Source organism: Jaculus jaculus, chromosome 10, assembly GCF_020740685.1.
Source record: "Jaculus jaculus isolate mJacJac1 chromosome 10, mJacJac1.mat.Y.cur, whole genome shotgun sequence".
NCBI lineage: Eukaryota > Metazoa > Chordata > Mammalia > Rodentia > Dipodidae > Jaculus > Jaculus jaculus.
Window position 1 is genome coordinate 4485050 of NC_059111.1, and position 20405 is coordinate 4505454.

The window sequence follows — 20405 nt, forward strand, 5'->3', positions numbered from 1 at the left end:
AGAGGCCCTGGCATGCCCATTCTCTTTAATAAATAAGTAAAAATAAAAAAAAAAAAACTAAAAAAGAGAATGTATTTGCTGTACTAGATAGATAGGAAAACTTCACTTAGTTTTCTAAAGGAGGGAGCCCCAATGAATGCACACTTGGGCAAGCAGCTGTTGCTTCCTCAGAAATAGTTCTGTGAGAAGCTGGCTGTCCTTTTCGCTGGAAAACAACATACATCCCTCACAGTTTAATGCCTTCTCCTTCTAAGATTTCATTCCAGTTTTACCACAAAGCCATAGGATCTTGCCACATGAATAAGGCCTTTTTTCACAGTTTCTTTTTAAAAAATATTTTATTTATTTGCAAGGAGAGAGAGAGACAGAGAAGGGGGGGGGGAGGGAGTGAGAGGGAGAGGGAGGGAGGGAGAGAATGGGTGAGTCAGGGACTCTTGCCACTGCACACAGACTCCAGACACTTGTGCCACTTTGTGCATCTTTCATGTGGGTACTGGGGAATTGAACCCACGTCATCAGGCTTTGCAGGCAAGTACCTTAACTGCTGAGTCATTTCTCCAGTCCTCATCAGAGTTTCTATTTGGTTTTCAGGTCTTTGTTGTGTTTGTGTGTGTGTGTGGGGGGGGAGGCATTCACTTTGTATCACTTAGAATAGGATAGGTTACAAAGAGCAGAAATCCAAATCCTATTGCCTTAATCAATAGACCTGGGTTCAGAACTATTTCATTCAGAGACTCAGAAACAGTACCAAAGATCAGATCTCTCTCTGGGAAGGTTTTCTTCTTGTCTGCTTATTTTCACCTCGCTAGACCTTGCATTCGGAAGGTGGCTGTTTTTCTTTCCGCTTGTTTTTGAGGACATGCAAAAAAAAAAAAAAAAATTGGTCGCCTCTCAAAATATAAAAGAAAAACTTCCAGAAAGAACCCAGCAAGCTGCTCCTCTCTTTTCATGCCACTTGCCAACCAACAACTGTGGCAGAGAGTGGGATTATGCGTGTTTTTTTTTTTTTTTTTAGGTTGGCATTAAACATTTATCTGGAAACACATCCTCCAAGAGTACTGTGGGCAGGGATGGGGCTAAGTTTTTTTTTTTTTTTTTTTAAATCAAGATAAAGGGGAGAGAGTACTGGAGGGCGGCATCATCAGATGTCTCCTAAGTAAGTTCTGGTGGAGCCCATCCCCCCATCCAAACTCCACTCGCTAGCGTCTACAGTTGCACAGAAAATGCACATTTGTGGCGAATTTCCCTGCTCTGTTTCCACCAGGCCCACGGTCCAGGGGCTCCCCGTTACAATGCTGATCTCCGGAGCTGGCCCCTCTTCACTTTGTTACTTTGGACGTCTTCGTTCCCTCCAGCCCGGGCCTCGCAAGGTCTCCCGCTACCTGATCCCATCAGAACCCGAACCCTGGCTACCATTCAAGAAAACCTGATTTTTACAAGCCCGGATGGAAAGAATCTAGGGTTTCTCTGTCTTTCTCCCTTTGGTTTTCTTCAGGCCAACTTCAGCCCGGGCATCAGAGCGGGGAGGGGACACTGAGGCACACAACTTCCCCGGGGGTGCGTCGGTGGCACGAGGGGGTCAGGCTCGGTGCTCTTCCCGGCTTCCAGTGTCCAGGGTCCCCGGAAGACACCGGGCGCGGAGGCGGCGGGGCCGTGACGCCGGGGGCGGCATGGGGGTGTGCATGCGTGGGCGGGGGCCCGAGCACCACGCGACCTGCTGAGGACGGTCCGGCTCTGGGCGCCCCGCTTACGGGGCGCGGGGGGGACCCCCGACTGCGGCGCCCCCGGCCCCGCCTTCCCGGCCGCTCGCTCTCGCGCTCGCCCTCTCCGGGCCCGGGCTCCGGCCCTGGGCGGCCGCCCCCGGGGCTTTGTCCGGCCGCCCCGCCCCGCCCCGCCCCGCCCCGTCCCGCGCGGCTCCCCGCTCCCCGCCCCTCGCCGGCCGGCCCCACTTCCTCCGCGGCGGGCGCGCGGCGGGCCCGGGGACGCACGGGTTAAGCCGACGCTCTTCCCGGCGCGGAGGGATCCGCGGTGCAGCCGAGCGCGGTGCTGAGGCCTCCTCAGCGGAAAAAAAAAAAGAAGAAAAAAAAAAAAAAAAGAAAAAGAAGAAAAAAAAAAATGTCCGCCTGAGGAGACCTACAAGTTCCATTCAGGGGTGGTGGCAGGGGCGGGGGGGAGGACACCGAGAACCCGCCCCGGGAGCGACGGGCCGGCCGAGCCCGACAGCCGTCTCCGTCGCGGGCCGCGAGTGCAGCGAGCAGCCCGGCGCCGCCGGCGGGGAAGCGCGGAGCCCGCTCTCGCGGCCCGAGCGAACTTTCCTCGGGCGCGTCGGATGCGGAGACCGGGCGGCAGGTAACGGCGGGCGGGGTGGCGGGCGGCGGGCGGCGGGCGGCGGGCGCGGCGCGGCGGGGCGCCGGGGGCTGGCGGGACGCCGCCCGGCCCCGCGCCGGAACTCCGCGCCGAGCGCCCCCGCGGCCCCCGTCAAGTTGAGGAGCGAGCGCCGCGAGGGCAGAGAGGGGCGCGAGTCCGCCGCGGGCCAGGCCGGCTCGGGGCTCGCTCGGGCGCTCGGCTCGGCTCGGCCCGGCGCGGGCGGCGCGCGGGAGGCGGGCGGGCTTCGGCGCCGAGCCTCATTGTTCCGCGGGGGGCCCTGCGGGCCGGGGGTGGGGTGTGCGCCGGGGGAAGGCGGAGGCCGGGGCGGGCCGCGCGCCGCCGAGCGTTCGGCCGCGTCTCGCGTTCCTTTCCCCGGCCGCGTCCCCCGTCGCTCGCGGTCCCCCGGCCGGGACGCCGGGTCCGAGCCTCCCCCGGGGCGCTGCGAGGGGCCCGTCCGGGCGGCGGCGGCGGCGGCGGGCCTGGGGGCGGCGCGCTCGCTCGCTCGCTGCAACTTGTCGGCTCCCATTGTTGCCGCGGAGTGAGCGTGAGGGAGTCGCGGCTCGTCTCGCCTGGGCGCCGCGCGCTCGGCCCCGGCCCGGGGGGCTCCCCGCGCCCCAGCACCTCTCCCGGGACCCCGGCTGGGAAACTTGCGCGTGCATTCCGGGACCTGTGTCTACCCCCCCGCCAGCCCACCCCGCCGCCGCTCCTCCTCCGGCCTCGGTGGTCTGCCGCTCAGCGCCGTTGCCTCTGTCCGCCCCCCTCTGCCCCCAGGACCGGCTAGAAGCGGCTCAAGATGAATCCCCAGCAGCAACGCATGGCCGCGATAGGGACCGACAAGGAGCTGAGCGACCTGCTGGACTTCAGCGCGGTAGGAGAGCTTTCCTCGGCATCTCTGGGGGTCGTTTCTCCCGAGCTTTACCGCCCGGCTGGCCGGCTAGACCGGGGGAGGTGTGTGTGTGTGCGGGGGGGAGCGGCATGGCTGCGGCCGGCCCGGGCGAACTAACTCCCGTCTGCTTGCAGCAAGCGGTGCTTCTGGGAAGCTGGAGTCCAGCTCCTCCGAGTTGGACACCTGAACTTTGATGTAATGTCTAGACTTGCACATTTGAAACTTTTAATGCCAGAGGGTGGTTATTTGATTTAACCAGTTAAAAAGCAGAACAGTGAGCTTGGGCTAATAACCCTGATGGTTATTAGGAATTTTAGACTTTATATGAAAAAAAAGGTGTTTTTTTTTTTTTTTTTCCTCCTCCTTGAACACTTCTCACCGTTTTCTACCCCAAGACCTCATGTGGCTTGTGGTAACCTGGAAGATGTCAGTTAGTAGACCGTGCTAGAATTTCCCAGCTTCTGATCCCAAGTTTTATTTTCTATACATAGCCAGTATCCGTGTGTCTACAGTGTACATAAGCCTAACGTGGCAAATGACTTAAACATAACAAGGTGAAACCTCAGAGCCCACTGCCCTCACTGCTTTCTAGTTGAATTCCATCATGAACTATGGCTATGTGGAACCAGTGCCTGATGTGTAGAACTGTATTACGTTTATCCTGTATAGTCATGCCATTCGGTTCTGATTGCAAACCCGTGTTAAGTAATGTTAATGCAAAGAGATTCACTTAATTCCAAAGTGAAGGTCATGAGTAAAACCTCACTATTTAATTGTCATGGAGTCTTGCATGTGACTGGGTTTTTGGAGGAGTGTTAATAATATTTGCCATCTTCTGTCTGAACGTTATGTTCAGTTTTATTTTAAATCCCCTATGAAAATTAAGAAACTGACTGATGATGACACTTGGTTTGCGAAGACCATCGAAGAATTTCAAGATTAACAGGGACATTTTGTTGTTCTGCAGATGTTTTCTCCACCTGTTAATAGTGGGAAAACCAGACCAACCACACTGGGGAGCAGTCAGTTCAGCGGGTCAGGTAAGATGGAAATGACAAGCTCCTTTTTAGATCCATAGTCTTAGAGTGTGTGAAGCATTTGAATATATTGCATACTATTCTTTACGTGTCAAGTTAAAACCATAAGTTGAGAAAAGACTCAAACTCACGCAGTTGCACTAAGGATTCAAATGATTCAACTAAGAATTAAGAATTTCAATGTGTGTTTAAATTTGTTCTCTTTTCTTTGAATTTTGAAACTGAATATTGTCTTGAGGACGAGGGATTATATTGTGTCTCTATATGAGAAGTGTGCCAGAAGAAAATGTATGTAGTTTGGGTGGTCCCTTTAGAAAAGGAAAGTCCTTACTGACTATAACTACTAGATCTTGCTGCATTTTTAGCTCATTAGTATTATTAAACCCTAGGATCTAAAAAATGGATGAATATTGAATGTATATGCATAAAAGGTAGAATTGAGTTAGGCAATAATTAGTGAGACTTGCTTACTTTAAAAAATGGCTTGTACAATGGAAATCTATAGGAAAGCAATAATTTGTGTGGATTGTAATTTGAAATGTTAGTATGTTAGTTAATTTAATGTTAGAAATGAATAGAAACTTGGATTATTTAAATGGCACCTATTAGATGACTGAATTTTGTTTTGTAATCAAATTACATTAGGATAATATTCAGAGTAAGGTTTCTATATCTGCTGTTTACTTTAAGGTGGTTTGCTTTGGAATATACAGTCACAACTATTTTGTTCCATTATTAATTTTTTTTCTTTTTTTTTAAAAAAACTTAAAATTTAAAAATAAGAATTTTAGGAGCCAGGCATATTCTAGTACAGAAGCTATAATATCTGCTTAACTTAAATTTATTCTTTAATGTCCAAAGAAATGGGGGAGGGAAAAAAAAGCAGTTAAGAGCAACCTCTTAAGAAAACTAGGTGTCAAATCTCTTGGTTGAAACTCAGTAACTCCTCTTTGACCAGTGTTTTTTATTTACCCTAGCAAAATATTGTTGACTTAAAAAAAAACTGAGACCTTGCTGGGCGTGGTGGCACATGCTTTTAATCCCAGCACTTGGGAAGCAGTGGAAGGAGGATTGCTGTGAGTTCAAGGCCAGCCTGGGACTGTAGAGTGAGTTCCAACTCAGCCTGGGCTACAGTGAGACCCTACCTTGAACAAACAATAACAACAACAACAACAAAAAAAAAACTTTGAGAGTAGGACACCTGGAAATTAGATTCACCCCCCCCCCCCAGGTAGGGTCTCACTCTAGCCCGCTGACCTGGAATTCACTATGGAGTCTCAGGATGGCATCTAACTCACAGCGATCCTCCTACCTCTGCCTCTCTAGTGCTGAGATTAAAGGCATGCACCACCACACCTGGCTCAAATTAGATTAATTTTACAACAAATTGTTCCACTTCACATTTTAAAAAATCACATACCAGTTTATTAAAATTCATTTTTAATTAAGCAGTTACACTTGTGGGGAAGCTAAAATGTGTTGTTTAACATCGCAAACAAGAAGAGCATCTTTGAACTTTATATTAACCTAATGGCTAGTAACATTCTTGATCAAAAGATACCTGGAATGTTCGTCAAATGCCGTTTCTTTTTGCATTTCCTTACTCCTTACTGGTAATCATTGGAAATTTTTCAATTTTTGGGGTAAGTGAAGAAAATTATTAGCAGAGGAAGAGCTGGATTTCTGTTACTTTGCTAGTATTTTGAATGCTTTTCCATTTTTTTGCTGTTAAATATTCCTTATGAATTTTCAAATTTGTCTAAGACATGGTAGGTACTCAGTATAGTTCCTTGAATGAGTACCGATTACTGTTTTATACTGTGAATTCCAACTTAAGTTGTGGAAAATATATTTAATTAGACATTGATTAATAATGACAAGAACTTTAGAAACTTATTTTAAGAGCAGTTATGCCTTCTTTTAAAAATTAGAGTGGTTTATGATATGAAAGGTCTGTGAAGTTATAAAGTGGAATGTGGGTTGCAGACCTGGCATTGGACTGTCAGCCTTCTTTCAGCAGGTTGTATCACATCGAACTAGTTTTCTGTGTAGCAGAAGAGCCACACTTGAACTCTTTTTGGAATAAGGAATTTTTAGTTTTAGTTGGATTCGTTATTTGCCAGTGGAAAACTTGAACTTGAATGTTTGTATTCCAAGGACATAGCAAAATTTAGCTATATGGATTGTTTTGAAAGAATTAGAATTAAGAAAAAGCCATGACCCTCAGTAATTAGTGAGAGTCAGTTTTGGGAAGAGAAAATGGCATGTGATTGTTATTATTATTTTTGATTTTTTGAGGTAGGGTCTCACTCTGGTCCAGGCTGACCTGGAATTAACTATGTCGTCTCAGGGTGGCCTCAAACTCTCCATGATCCTCCTACCTCTGCCTCCCAAGAGCTGGGATTAAATGCGTGTGCCACTATGCCTGGTGGCATATTTTATAACAATATTCCGGTAGATATGGCTTCCCTGTAACTGTTCATTATAAAGGAATGTCTAAATTAGCACAGTAGTATTTTTAGTTATGTACTATATGCATCTTAATGACATTTTGATATTGGCTGATTTTAAAGGATGCAATGTAATACACCCTTATGCCCATTTGCAGCACATAAGGATCTAAAGCTCTCACTTTCCTTTTGAAGAGCTGCTTGTAAAGATTAGAATGTTTTGCTTTAGGAATAAGAACCTTAGCCTTTTGTCTGGTTTCTAGTATGCAGTATTGTTTCTCTGCCTTATTTGTCCTGTCAGAAGATGACACAATCTTACAGTGGATTGATTTTGAAATACAGTCAAAATAATGTATAATGCTTTTAGAATTTGTTTTAGATGAAAGCATATAATAGGTGTTACAGAATGTAATTTTATGTTTATCTTATTTCTGAAGTAAAACAACTTGTTTTTGACACCATCAAAAAATGAGCATGGATTTGTTGCTTATCTTTCGGAGTCTGTATAATGTACTTTCATCATCAAGGTTTTATTTTCTTTGAATGATAGACTGTAGATTGGTCTAGTTGGTGTGGTAGGTTCAGTAGGTGCTCTGTGGTGACCATAGGTGAGGGGGTTTTTCTGTGGAGGGGAAGGGAGGTATCTAGAAGGAAAGCTTATTTGAAAGGATTGTGAAACTGCAGTGATTTATTTAGGTTTTTAAGTCCAGTACCCCTTACTTTCAGGTTTTCAGTGTGTAGATCTAAATTGTATATTGTGTTTCCATTTTAGAAGATGAAGTATTTGTATGGTGACTAAAGTGTTCCAGGTGATAAGAGATGTTGGAAAGGAGTGGTATATTGCTGTCAGTATTTACTAAGAGTGTCTCTGGTGCTTTTGTTTATATTATTTTAACTAGGAGGTAAAGTTTTATTTATCCAGAGCAGACTTACACAAGTATACATTCTTGCTCAAGATTTTTTTTTGGAAAGATTTTTAGGCAGTTTTTTCTAGTAGCATTTTAGAAAGGCTAGATGTGGTGGTAAGTGCACACCTGAAGTCCCAGAACTCTGGATGTCCAGCTAGGAGAATTGGGAGTGGAGAGCAGTTCCTCCTCTCCCACTGCAGATAACAGGGATGTAGCTCATCACTCATTAGTTAACTGGATCGGTCAGAATAGAGATGAGCAAAATGAATTCTCATCAGTTTTTTTTTTTAATTAAATCTTTTTTTGGAGGTAGTTGTAAGTTTGTATATAATTATAAGAAACAATATACACAGCTGGGTGTGTAATCCTAGCAGTTGGGAGGAGGTACAGGCAGGAATATTAGGAGTTCAGTAATATTTGAGTTTGAGATCAGCTTGTGCTATAAGAGACCCTGTCTCAAAACAAAACAACAAAACCCACCCAAGATAAAAGAAAAAACAAACAAAAACAACCAACCAGCCAGCCAACCAAATGACTATGTACAGATCCCAGGTACCTTGCCCTAGCTTTCTCCAGTGGTAACATTGCTAAGCTGTCTACAGCACCACAACTAAGTTAGCTGCCCTTTTACGATTGCATTCACTTTTCAAGTAGTCAAAAAAAAAAAAAAAAAAAAAAAGAATCTGTAAGATCATTACATGACTACTTATCCTAATCCAAACTGCTGTAGTGCTATTTAAATTCATCAGGAAAAAATAATTAAGAAAAACCAGAATTTTACCAATATCTTTGAACCTGAACTATAGTAGAAACAAGAATAGTGATACAAAATAGAAAGTACGGAGGTTGGGCTGAGAGATGGCTTAGCAGTTAAGGCACTTGCTTATGAAGCCTAAAAACTAGTTATTACTATTTACCATTATAAATTTCAGTATCAGCTGTTACACAGTGTGATTCACACACCATTCATAACCTTAAAACACCTTACAAGGCAAGATTTTACAAATATTTTTGAACCTGAACTATAGTAGAAACAAGATTGGTGATTTAAAATAAAAAAGTAAGGGGCTTGGACTGGAGAGATGGTTTAGTGATTAAGGTGCTTGCCTGTGATGCCAGAGGACCCAGGTTTGATTCCCCAGTACCCACATAAGCCAGATGCACAAGGTGGTGGCGCATGTCTCTGGAGTTCTTTTGCTGTGGCTAGAGACCTTGTCCATTTTCTTTCTGTCTGCCTCTTTCTCTCAAATAAATAAAATATTTAAAAACAAAGGGGCTTGAGAGATGGTTTAGTGGTTAAAGGCACTTATTTGCAATGCCTAAGGTTTGATTCCCCAGTACCCAGGTAAAAGCCAAATGTAAAATACAGTGTGTGCATCTAGAGTTTGTTTGCAGTGGTAAGAGGCCCTCATTTTCTTTCTGCTGGCAAATAAATGAACATTAAAAACATAATAAGTATTATATTTGGCTGAGAGTAAAGGCATGCAACTACCATGCCAGGCACTTGGAGTTAAAAAATAAAAATTTAACGCCGGTCGTGGTGGTGCATGCCTTTAATCCCAGCACTTGGGAGGCAGAGGTAGGAGTTCGAGGCCACCCTGAGACTACATAGTGAATACATAGTGAATTCAAGGTCAGCCTGAGCTAGAGTGAGCCCTTTCCTCGAAAAACAACAACAACAACAACAATATATATATGTATATTTTTAGCTGGGTATAGTGGCACATACCTTTAATTTCAGCACTTAGGAGGCTAAGGTAGGAAGATTGCTGTGAGTTTGAGGCCAGCCTGGGACTACATAGTGAATTCCAGGTCAGCCTGGGCTACAGTGAGACCCTATGGAGTGGGGGGGGGGGGCGAGAAAATTTGAAAACAGAAGAAAACAAAGGAAAAGAAAATACATAGTTACTTTTCAGAGAAAGCAGTTATGGTTTGATTTATTTCCTTTGGTCTTTTTCTTCATATAGTGATATTTGCTAAGTTGTAAATGTAATGATAGTTTTCTGTCCTGTTTTCCCCTGCATTTAGTATTCTTTTTAAATTATTTTTATTTATTTATTTGAGAGTGAGGGGAGAAAAAGAGGGGGGGGGGAGAGGGAGAGAATGGGCATGCCAGGGTTTCTAGCCACTGCTAATGAATTCCAAGTGCTTGTGCCTCCTTGTACATCTGGCTTACGTGGGTCCTAAAGAATTGAACTTGGGTCCTTTGACTTTGCAGAGAAGTGCCTTAACCGCTAAGCCCTGTCTCCAGCCCCTTAAAAAAAATTATTTATTTTTTTTTTGTTTTTGTTTTTCAAGGTAAGGTCTCACTCTAGTTTAGGCTGACCCGGAATTCACTATGTAGTGTCAGGGTGGCCTTGAACTCATGGCTATCCTCCTACTTCTGCCTCCTGAGTGTTGGGATTAAAGGCGTGTGCCACCACACTTGGCTTAATTTTTTTTTAAAGTTTTTATTTATTAGAGAGAGTTGAACTTGGCTCATGCTGTTAAAGGCACTTAATAAATGTCGCTTGAAATGGTTGCATGCTCTTCATGGAGTAGGTATGGCATAACTTAAATCAGTTCTCTTACTGCTTAGTTTTGGGATTTTGTTAACTTTTTTGATACTGTAATTAATGTGGTCATGAACACTTTTTGATTTTTTTTAATATACATTTGGATTTCTTTTGGATAGAAGATTAAAATTTTATTTTTGTGCTTGCAAGTTATAATTAAAGCTAAGTGAGTGAGTGAATTCCTTAGGGAAGTGAGCTCTGAGATAATGATGTGGCTAAGAACTAATGTTAATGATGGAGTTAGATGTGTAAAATCTAACTTAGGTATATTATTATTATTATTTATTTTTTGGTTTTTCAGCATAGGGTCTCATTCTAGTCGAGGCTGACTTGGAATTCACTGTGGAGTCTCAGGGTGGCCTGGAACTCACAGCAATCCTCCTACCTCTGCCTTCTGAGTGCTGGGATTAAAGGCATGTGCCACCGTGTCCTGCTGACTTAGGTATATTACTTAAGGTAAAATTATAAAAGCTTATTAAAAATGAGTGGTGGTCACATTTGGCACAAGTTGTTACTTGTATATAAGTAGCTTATGCTGTGGCTAGAGAGAATTTCAGTCAGTCTGTAACTGAAGCTTATAGAAATGAAGAGGAATCTAACTGTAGTCTTGTCAGAGTCCTTGAATTCCCACTTTTAGGAGAGTGACTGTGTAGAGTAGTAGCAAGTGTTAGCCTTCAGAGCCACCCAACTGGGCTGGAATCAGTGCTTGGCAATTTAATAGTTGAGTGGCTCCAGTTGAGACCTTGAAATCATCTGAACCATACCTTTAATTTGTGAAAAGTAGGTAATACTTGCTTTTAGAATCTTGCCACACAGGTTATTCAAAGTAGTCATTGTTGTTATTATTGTGGCTCCTTTTTCAAATAGTCGCATTCTGTAGCCCAGGCTAGCCTCAAGCTCAAGGCAGTGCTCCCATCTCAGCCTCCCAAATGCTGGTATTGTAAGCATGAACCACCATGCCTACGTGGCACTGTCTTTAGTATTTATGATAATATTGATGATGATAACTATTGTATAGCCAGTGTTTACTGAATTGCTGTTATACTGTAGGCATTGTGCTAAGTACTTTACAGTGTTCATGTTGGGTAAAATGAAATTGTATTGCCTATGATGGGGAGGGGGTGAAGGATGTCCCACAAAGGAAATATAACAAAGGTATTTTTAAATGCCGTAAAGATGTACATGTTACAGGTTCTACACACATGTTGAGAAAGTAAATAAGAAAATATCCATAAAAGTAGCTTTGAAAGATCATATGGTAACTAAGAACCTTCTCTTTTCTCCCTTTTTCCTAAGTGCTTTTTTTCTACTCCTGTTACTTTGTAGAGCAAATATTACAGAGAACAGAGAGTAGACAGGGTTAACACACCTTTTGACGCTCTCGTTCCTTCTTGTGCATCATGTCATTTAGATGAAGGGTCTGCATGTTCTCCCCTCACTCTGAATTACTTACTATTATCTTTGTTTTTTTGAGGTAGGATCTCTTTCTAGCGCAGGCTGACCTGAAATTCACTCTGTAGTCTCAGGGTGGCCTTGAACTCATTGCAGTCTTTTACCTCATTCTCATGAGTGCTGGGATTAAAGACATGTACCACCACACTCAGCTCCACTCTGAATTCTTTCTGGAATGAGGTGTACTGCTATTAAGTAATAATGTAAAAGTAATGCGATCTGGAAGCTGCGCATTGTGTTTATAATCTTAGCACTCAGGAGTATGGAGTAGGATTGCTTTGAGTTCAAGGCCAGCCAGGACTGCAGAGTGAGTTCCAGGTCAATCTTGGCTCCATCTTTACCTCAAAACAAATGAAAACAAAAACATAAATTACATGACCTGAGACAGTAGAGTGGTTCGGAGGCAGGTGTAAGAGTCTTTAGGGTAGCATTTTTCTACTTTGCTCAAGAGTAGAGAGAGAACGTAAACTGCGCTGGCAGCCTGAAGTAACATGTTCCAAGTTAGCAGAAGACTTAATCTAAAATGCATGAACATTTTACTCTCTACTTCCTGCCACAAACATACTTGTTTTCATTAATTATTGAGTAAAAGTGTAGTTCTAAAGATGTACCGTATTTAGCATGTGGTATTGCTTTTCTCTCGCTTAGCTTTCTATGTGGAGATAGGGCCAGGATGGATGGGGAGACTGGCCTATGCTGCCAGTCAGCATGAAGCCCAGCTATAGCGCATGCTCTAGCTGTTTTATTTCTGGACCTCTTCTTGTTCCCTGCAAGTCTTGTATGGGGAAAGGATAGTTTTATAGGCAGAAAACTGTTTCATTAACTAAGCAGAGATAGACTTGTTAATAGTGTGACTATCATTTGAACTTGTTTTCTGTTTCTGATCAGATCATTATGTAACTTTTAAATATACCCTTGACAAGGGAAGAAAAAGTCTGTTTTTATAGACAGTTTAATTTTTGTTCCATTGTTGAAGCAGTGTGCTCTTGTAAAGACCATGTTGAGTCATCTAAGCTATTGTAAGCTGTTTGGGTACTTAAAGATCACACAGAGATGAAAATAGAGTAGGATTGGCTACTGTTTTTTTTATTGAATCCAATGGTGAATCAGAGACAAACTCTTTAAAATAATGCAGTAAAATAATTTCAGATAACTTACAGAATAAAAATATTCCCATTAAAAACTTTATTATCATGCTTTAATTGCATTGGTTATTAAAATTGGAATTAAATGGGCATGATGGTGCAAACCTACAATCCCAGCACTTGTGAGGCTGAGTCTGGAGGACTGAGTTTAAGGTTAGTCTGTATATAATGATCTCCAAGCCAGACAGCGCTACCTAGGGAGACTGTCTTAAAAAAAAGCCAAAGAAGCAACAATTAGTGAAAATTGGTTCAATATGATATGCTATCATCTCCTCAGTTTCAGCGGAGTCTGAATTTCTCCAGGTTTGTAGTAATGATGGAACATATTAGTCACTAAGTAGAAGGCAGCTCCTTGAAAGTTGTTGTGTTTGGTTTTGGTGGTTAGCTAGTGACCTGCTTTGAATAGGTTACCTAATAACTACTGTTCCACCTTTCCGTTGGCTGCAAATAGAATGAGAGCAGGTTGGACCGAATATGTTGATGGCTGTGCTAGGCAATGAGCTGATGTGCTGCTGTACTCAAGAAGGGCTAGGCTGTGGGTCATGGCAGAATCTGCTGGGAGGGAACCTCCCGGTTACTTAGCTTCTCAGTCCTGTAGGCATACCTGTTATTGAGGTTGTTGGAGATAAATGAAATATTGTCCATATAAATTTTGCATAAGTTGTTTTGGTTGCAATATGTGGTTTAGCCTGCAGGCAGACCATTGACAGTCTGTTTTCCTAGTTTCTGTATATGATCAGGTGCTGGAGGTGATCTGCAACACATAATTTATGTTCTTGAAAAAAATAGTCAAACTTTGGGGTCAGTAAGAGGCTCCAAGCAGCTCATAAAACAAGAACGGCTCAAAAACAAACCAGTGGAAGAGCAATGGAATGGCTACTGTAGGCGAGTAAATTGGGGAGCTGCATGTCTATATGTCACACACATATATACCACATAACATGCATGCATGTACACATGTGTGCAGGGACACACACACCACATAACACACACAGGCAATGAAAAAACTGTTGTGATTCTAATTAGTGTGAAATTTTCCTCAGGAACCTTCACTAACTCAGTCTTGCTACTGTTAACACAGTAGTAGAAGTAGTGAGATGTGTAGTAAACAGATCTTTTGTAGAGTCTGTTTTGAAACAAAGACCAGTAGCCCATTCTGATATCTCTATTTGTTTTGCAAACCTATTCCAGCTAGTGTTTCAGTGTCTTTGTCCCAAGAACCATGAAACAGAGTTGGATAATTAAATCCAGTTAAGGCTTATTACTGTCCTATAGAAACACCAATCAGACCACACACCTGAGATCTCTCTCGCACTGTATTTATATAACCCTTCTTGTCCGGCCTAGGAGCAGAACTGCAGTGAGTACACTCCATTCACATGGAGTTAGACTCTAGAGACTTGCTCAGCAAGTTGTAATAGCAGTAGGACTTTGCCCGGTGAATGATTGGAGGAAGGGGAGAAGTCATTACTGTTTAAAAAAAGTCAATAATGATAAAAGTACTTCATAAATATTTACTCATGCTGCTTATTGCATGATTCTTGTAGGGAGGTGGTAACTGCTCACTGCACAGAGGAAACTGAAACCAGCAGCGGTGCACATCTGCTGTGGTCTCTTACTGCCCTCAGAAGTAGCAGGCTGATGGCTTGTAGTTAGTTGTATCTGCACTGATAGCAGTCTATACTAAGCATGGTTTGTCTGCAGGAGGAACTTGATGTCTCCAGAAATCTTTAACATTTGTTGTAACAAGGAATCTGAGGTAGGGTAATGTTGATACCCTCCAAAAGAAAGTAGTTCCAGATTTATTTTTTGTATTTTTGTATTTTTTTAAAAATTTTTATTAACATTTTCCATGATTATAAAATATATCCCATGGTAATTCCCTCCCTCCCCACATGTATTTTTTTTTTTTTTTTGAGAGAGAAAGAGAGGGAGAGAATTGGTGCACAGGGTTTCCAGCCACCACAATTGAATTCCATATGTGCGTGTCACCTTGTGTGCATGTGTGACCTTGTGTGCTTGTGTTACCTTGCATGTCTAGCTTATGTAGTACCTGGAGAGTTGTACATAGCTCCTTAGGTTTCACAGGCAAGCACTTTAACCGCTAAACCATCTCTCCAGCCCCCAGATTTATTTTTATTAAAATGAAACTATAGTCAAAAGCTTCTCTAATATACTAAACATTTAAAAATGTGTTTCAGGATATTAACTAGAAACAGCGACAACCTGTAATGTCTTTGGATAACTGTCATTACTTTTGTATGTGGCCTCTTTGGGAAGATGTTAAAATTTGATAGGTGTTAGATAATGTAATACTTACAGCTGCTATTTAGCTGAGCCCATAGAAGGGACTGCATCATTTTCCATTGAAATCAATTCCTAAGTCTTTGGATGATTTGTTGTAAATGGTGATGATGAGTGTAGGTGGTAGGTGAAGTTCAGAACTAAAGACTTTGGGAATGTACGGTGAGAGTTCTAAACTCAGACCACTGAGGTATTCTGTAGAGTACTCTCTGTTTATTTTGTTTAGTTTTTATTGTTATTGATTGAAACTCCTGAAAGCAAATATAGTGTCTTGAATTTTTATTTCTGCAATTTTTTTTTTTTTTTTTTTTGAGGAAGGGTCTCGCTCTAGCCCATGCTGACCTGGAATTCACTATGAAGTCTCAGGGTGGCCTCGAACTCACGGCAGTCCTCCTACTTCTAGTTCTGCCTATTAAGTGCTGGGATTAAAGGTGTGTGCCACCATGCCTGGCTAAAATGTTCTATTATAGGGTTAATACATATCTGATTTAGTTGAATATGTAATAAGTTGGAAAGGAAGATTAAACTCTTCAACTTGTATTTTTTCCCTAGCACATTCTGCATGGTAAGGCTTATAGGAAGCCCCCAAATACATGTAGAATAGCTGGCTGGAGATTTGAGTTTTATACAATTTCTTTGGATTTTTTTTTTTTTTTCTACAAAGATCTCAGCCTATTTTGGACTTTCCATTTAAACATCAGGGATGAACAGGAAGTGGCCAAGTGGTAAAGCCATTGAAGTTTTATGTGACTACAGCTGGTTCTTCAGAACCCCAGCCAGCTCTGGCTCTGAAAAGTAAAGGAAGTGTTACTTTTCTAGTTGTGGTGGTGTGCACATGTGTGCACATGCTTTGCCCCTACCCTCCCTGCATGGCTGTATGGCACACTTCTTGGTAATGTCAGATTGGGGCAGAGGAGCAGTGCTAATGAAAGCTGTAGGAAATATTTCTTCACATGCTGTTAGATGGGCAGAACTTAGGAAGTTATACTTTCCCTAAAATGTTCTTGAGTTTTGCCAATTAATTTGGGCACTGGGACACAGGAGGAGAGGTTGCATGATCCTGCTTTGTGGTAGATGTGGCGATGCCTTCTAAGAGCAGTGAGAGTCTTGTTTTATAGAACTATGGATCGATTCCTTTGTTTGCTTTGGAATAGAAAAATAAGCCTTTTGTGTACTGCTTTCATTTTTTTTCGGGCCAAGGCAGCTTTTGTTGATTGTAGAAAGCATGTTTTCTTTGTTTGTGTGTGTGTATTATGTTATTTTGTTCAGATGTGGGATTGAACTCAGGACCTCTTGATGGTAGGCAATTGCTCTACCACTGAGTAGTCCAAGTTAGATTGTAGATCAAGACATGTTTTGAGCAATTTTATCTTTGATTTTCTTTATTTTTTTTTAAATTAGGTATTAGGTTGACCACTGTGGTATAATTTGAAGCTAAAAGTATGACCTGTGTATTTGTAATTTGGAAAAACTACTGTTTTGGGGAAACCTCCATTGAAAGTTAAGTAGTTTTTTTTTCAGGAGAATTCTTGGGCTCTATCAATCTGGAGATGTCATAAGATAGTAAAAGTTCTCATCTCTGTGACCTTCCTTATGTTCTCTACTGGAAACTGTTTGCTGATTCAAGGCCACATAATCTGTGATACTGGCTGTTAGAATAGTCTTTTGTGTTTCAATTTTCATACAGATTTCTTATACAAATATGTTTTCTTAGGTAGTATGATAGAGTACACCCCCCCCCCCCCCACTGATCTGGCATTCACTTTGTAGTCTCAAACTAGCTTCAGACTCAGCTGTCCTCCTACCTTTGCCTCCAGAGTGCTGGGATTAAAGGCACACACTACCATGCCTGGCCTAATTTATTGAATTATTATTATTTTTAACAAAATATACTCTTTTATTCCCTCTCCTGTTTCTGTTTCTCCTGTGGCCCTCCTCTGTGGGGTTATGGGATTTACTGTGGGGTCATGAAGACTTCAGTATGGTTGTTTTTAATTCCAGTTTATTATTTTTTTTCATTGATTTCTTTGCAAAAACTATACATTTCTGAGAACCACCTAAGTAGCCTCAGTGTTGATTTTGGTGTTCTGGAAGTGCCCATTTGCTCCTTGTGAAAGGAGCAGGTTTGTATTTATTCAGTGACTCTACGATGAGATAATTGGTATTTTTATGATATGAATGGAAGCTTTGTGTCTTTGAAGTTTGTGAAACAAAGCTGTATTTATAAACACATTTCAAAAAATATAAATGACACTTTTTGGTGAAGATTTTCACTGAATAGCAAGAAAGTTCAGAAAAGGGATCGTTGTTAACATTTAATAATAACCTAACTGTTTTCATCAGCTATCTCATTGATGATTAAAGAATACCTGATTTTTAGACCTTTTGTATTGAAAATACTCAGACTGTGTTGTGGTAGAATATTTTCTGGCATCAAATGCTTTTTTTTAAAATGAATTTGTTGTATTAAAAATCATTGTTTTGTTTAGAAGAATATGCCATATGTATTACATTCCAATAGAAAAATGTATTTCAACATAGAAAGTGATACAATTATATAATACAAACTAAAATCAAAACCTGAAACATGAAAGCATTAGCATTTCTTGGTGATTTTAGGATTTTAGTTTCACCAACAATTATCTCTCTTGTTTAGAAAAGAAGCAAACAAGTCTTACTCTGATATTTTCTTTTTAAGAATGTATGTCTTATTTACAGGACATGCTTTTATGAGAGTTATTTAACATACTACCTCTTTTTGTGGTGCTAGGGCTGAACCCAGGGCTTCAGGCAAATACTTTGTAGCTGAGCTCAATCTCTAGTTCTTTATTTTTCTTAAATTTTTTTCTTTTTTTTTTTGAGGCAAGTCCAACAGACTGGTCTTTTCTTTCTGTGAGAGAAGAGAATGAGAGAGAGAGCGCGAGCGAGAGGGTGCGTGAGCGAATTGGCATTCCAGGGCCTCTAGCCACTGCAGTTGAACTCCAGACATATGCACCTCCTTGTGCATATGTATTAACTTGCATTATTGTGCATCTGGTTTATGTGGGACCTGGAGAGTTGAACGTAGGTCCTTAGGCTTCACAGGCAAGTGTCTTAACCACTAAGCCATCTCTTCAGCCCCCTTGTGTTTTGAGATAGGGTCTCCTAGACTTTTGGTGTCCTACCTTCTGAGCTTCCTCACTTGAATCAGTAGTCTTCATCTAATCCTTTGAAGCTGATTCAGTTTTATTCCTGTTTATGCAGATGAGGAAATAGAATTTAGGAGGATGAGTGACAGCTACTCAGTGGCAGAAACAGGAACAATTAGGTAGCAATAGGTAATTCATTTTGTAAGAGAAATAAGTTTCTGCAGGTATGGTAACATATACCCGCAGAGTCAGTATTTGGGAGGTGGAGGCAAGAAGAATTAGAAGTCCAAGGCCATCCTCAGCTACATAGATTTAGCCCACTGTAAGCTACATGAGGCTTTGTCTCATCCCTTTTCCAAAGTTTCATGGGCTCTTTTCTGTGTCTTCCTACAAAATATTTCAGTTATTTAATACGAAAATTTGCTGAAGACCTTATTATGTGTTTGTTGCAGTATTTGATTCTAGGGTGTTGACACCTCTTGATTCTAGAGAGAGAGGGTGGGGAAGAGGGAAAGGAAGACAGAAAGCTGACCTCTCCTGATTCGAGAGAGAGAGAGAGAGAGCGAGAGAGAGAGAGCGAGAGAGCGAGAGAGAGATGAGAATTCCTGATTCTCCAAAAAGAGAGCTGAGCCTGCCTGATTTTTAGAGAGAAAGAGCTAACTACTCCTGATTCTAGAGAGAGAGCTGAGCCTGACTGATTCTAGAGAAAGAGAGAGAGCTGAGCCTGCCTGATTGGAGAGAGAGAGAAAGAAAGAGAGAGAGAGATACTGAGAGAGACCTGACCCCTCCTGATTCTAGAGAGGGAGAGTGACCCTGCCTGATTGGAAACCAGCAGTGCATGGGCATCAGTGGGAAACTTGTAGCAAATGCATGTTCTGGTTTTCATTTCCAGGTATTCTAATTGGGTACTTTATAATGAACTGAAACTTATTGGGCCACTTTTCAAAGTTGCAAAGTCCATTTTCAAGGTGCTAGCATATGGCAAAGGTCTTGTTATGTCATCACAAGGTATAAGGTAAGTGATGAGAGACTTGGATCCTTATTCCTCCCCTTTTTTTGTTGAGGTAGGCTCTCACTGTAGCTCAGACTGACCTGTAATTCACCATGTAGTCTCAGGGTGGCCTTGAACTCAGTGATCCTCCTACCTCTGCCCCCCAAGTGCTTGGTTTAATGGTGTGTACCACTTCTCCTGGCTTCCTTTAAAAAACAAATTATTTGAGAGATACAGAAAAAGAGAGAGAGAGAGAGAGAAAATGGGCACACCAGGGCCTCCAGCCACTGCAAACGAGCTCCAGATGTGTGTACCCCCTTGTGCATCTGGCTTACATGGGTCCTGGGGAGTCAAACCTGGGAACTTTGACTTTGTAGCTAAGTGTCTTAACTGTTAAGCCATCTCTCCAACCCCTGGCTTGTTTTTTTAAATAATAAGCATTAATTCGTCCATGAGCTAAGCACTAGGAAGTCATGCCCTATCTCCCAACATTGAGGATTAAGTTTCTAAGACATGTTTCTGGAGGACCTACTCCAACTACCACAGTCTGTTCATAGCCCACAAATCCCTGTCTTTCTCACATATAAAATATATTCATTTCATTCTAGTAGTCCCATCAACCTTAAAGTCTTAGTCTAAGTCCAGTCTCATTTAAATATCATTTAATTCTACTCACAGTAGATTCACTCTGAGGCAAGTTTCCCCTCACTTGTAAGCCTTTGAAATAAAAACAGATTATACATACCCAAAGTCTTATTGTGGGACAGACATAGTGTGTTCATTACTTGTTGGTATCTATGATCAAGTACCTCACAAAACAACTTAATGAGGCAGGGTTTAATTTGGCTCACAGTTTGATGGTGCATCATGGTGGGGAAGGCATTGTATGAGGCAGGTGGTGACATCTATACTTGGAAAGCAGAGAAAGATGAACACAGGTGCTCAGCTCTCTTATCTGCATTTTATTCACTCTAGGGTCCCAGATCATGGAATGAGATCTGACCTACATTCAGGATGGGTCTTCCCCTTCCACTTAAGCCTTTTTGTAAATAGCATTAATTCTTAAAGATGGAGAACTGTTTATATCTGTATCTATATTCTGAGTTCTTTTGCTCTCTGGGAACACTCAGTCCTTTTTCTTTTTTTTTTTTTTTTTTTTTTTTTTTTCGAGATAGGGTCTCA

General features: G+C 42.1%; 1 protein-coding gene across 3 annotated transcripts in view; it reads left to right on the plus strand.

Annotated features, from left to right (window-relative positions):
• The first annotated feature begins 2251 nt into the window (after positions 1–2251).
• Tcf12 (transcription factor 12) overlaps positions 2252–20405 on the plus strand; it is a 312899-nt gene continuing 294745 nt past the window's right edge. For 2 of the 3 annotated variants that reach the window (XM_045160124.1, XM_045160125.1), the window contains exons 1-3: positions 2252–2349; positions 3139–3235; positions 4221–4293. In XM_045160124.1, coding sequence (XP_045016059.1) covers positions 3161–3235; positions 4221–4293 — 148 coding nt within the window. In that variant the 5' untranslated portion in view covers positions 2252–2349; positions 3139–3160. Of the gene's footprint in view, positions 2350–3138; positions 3236–4220; positions 4294–20405 lie in introns of those variants that run through there. The other variant, XM_045160126.1, reaches the window with a different exon arrangement.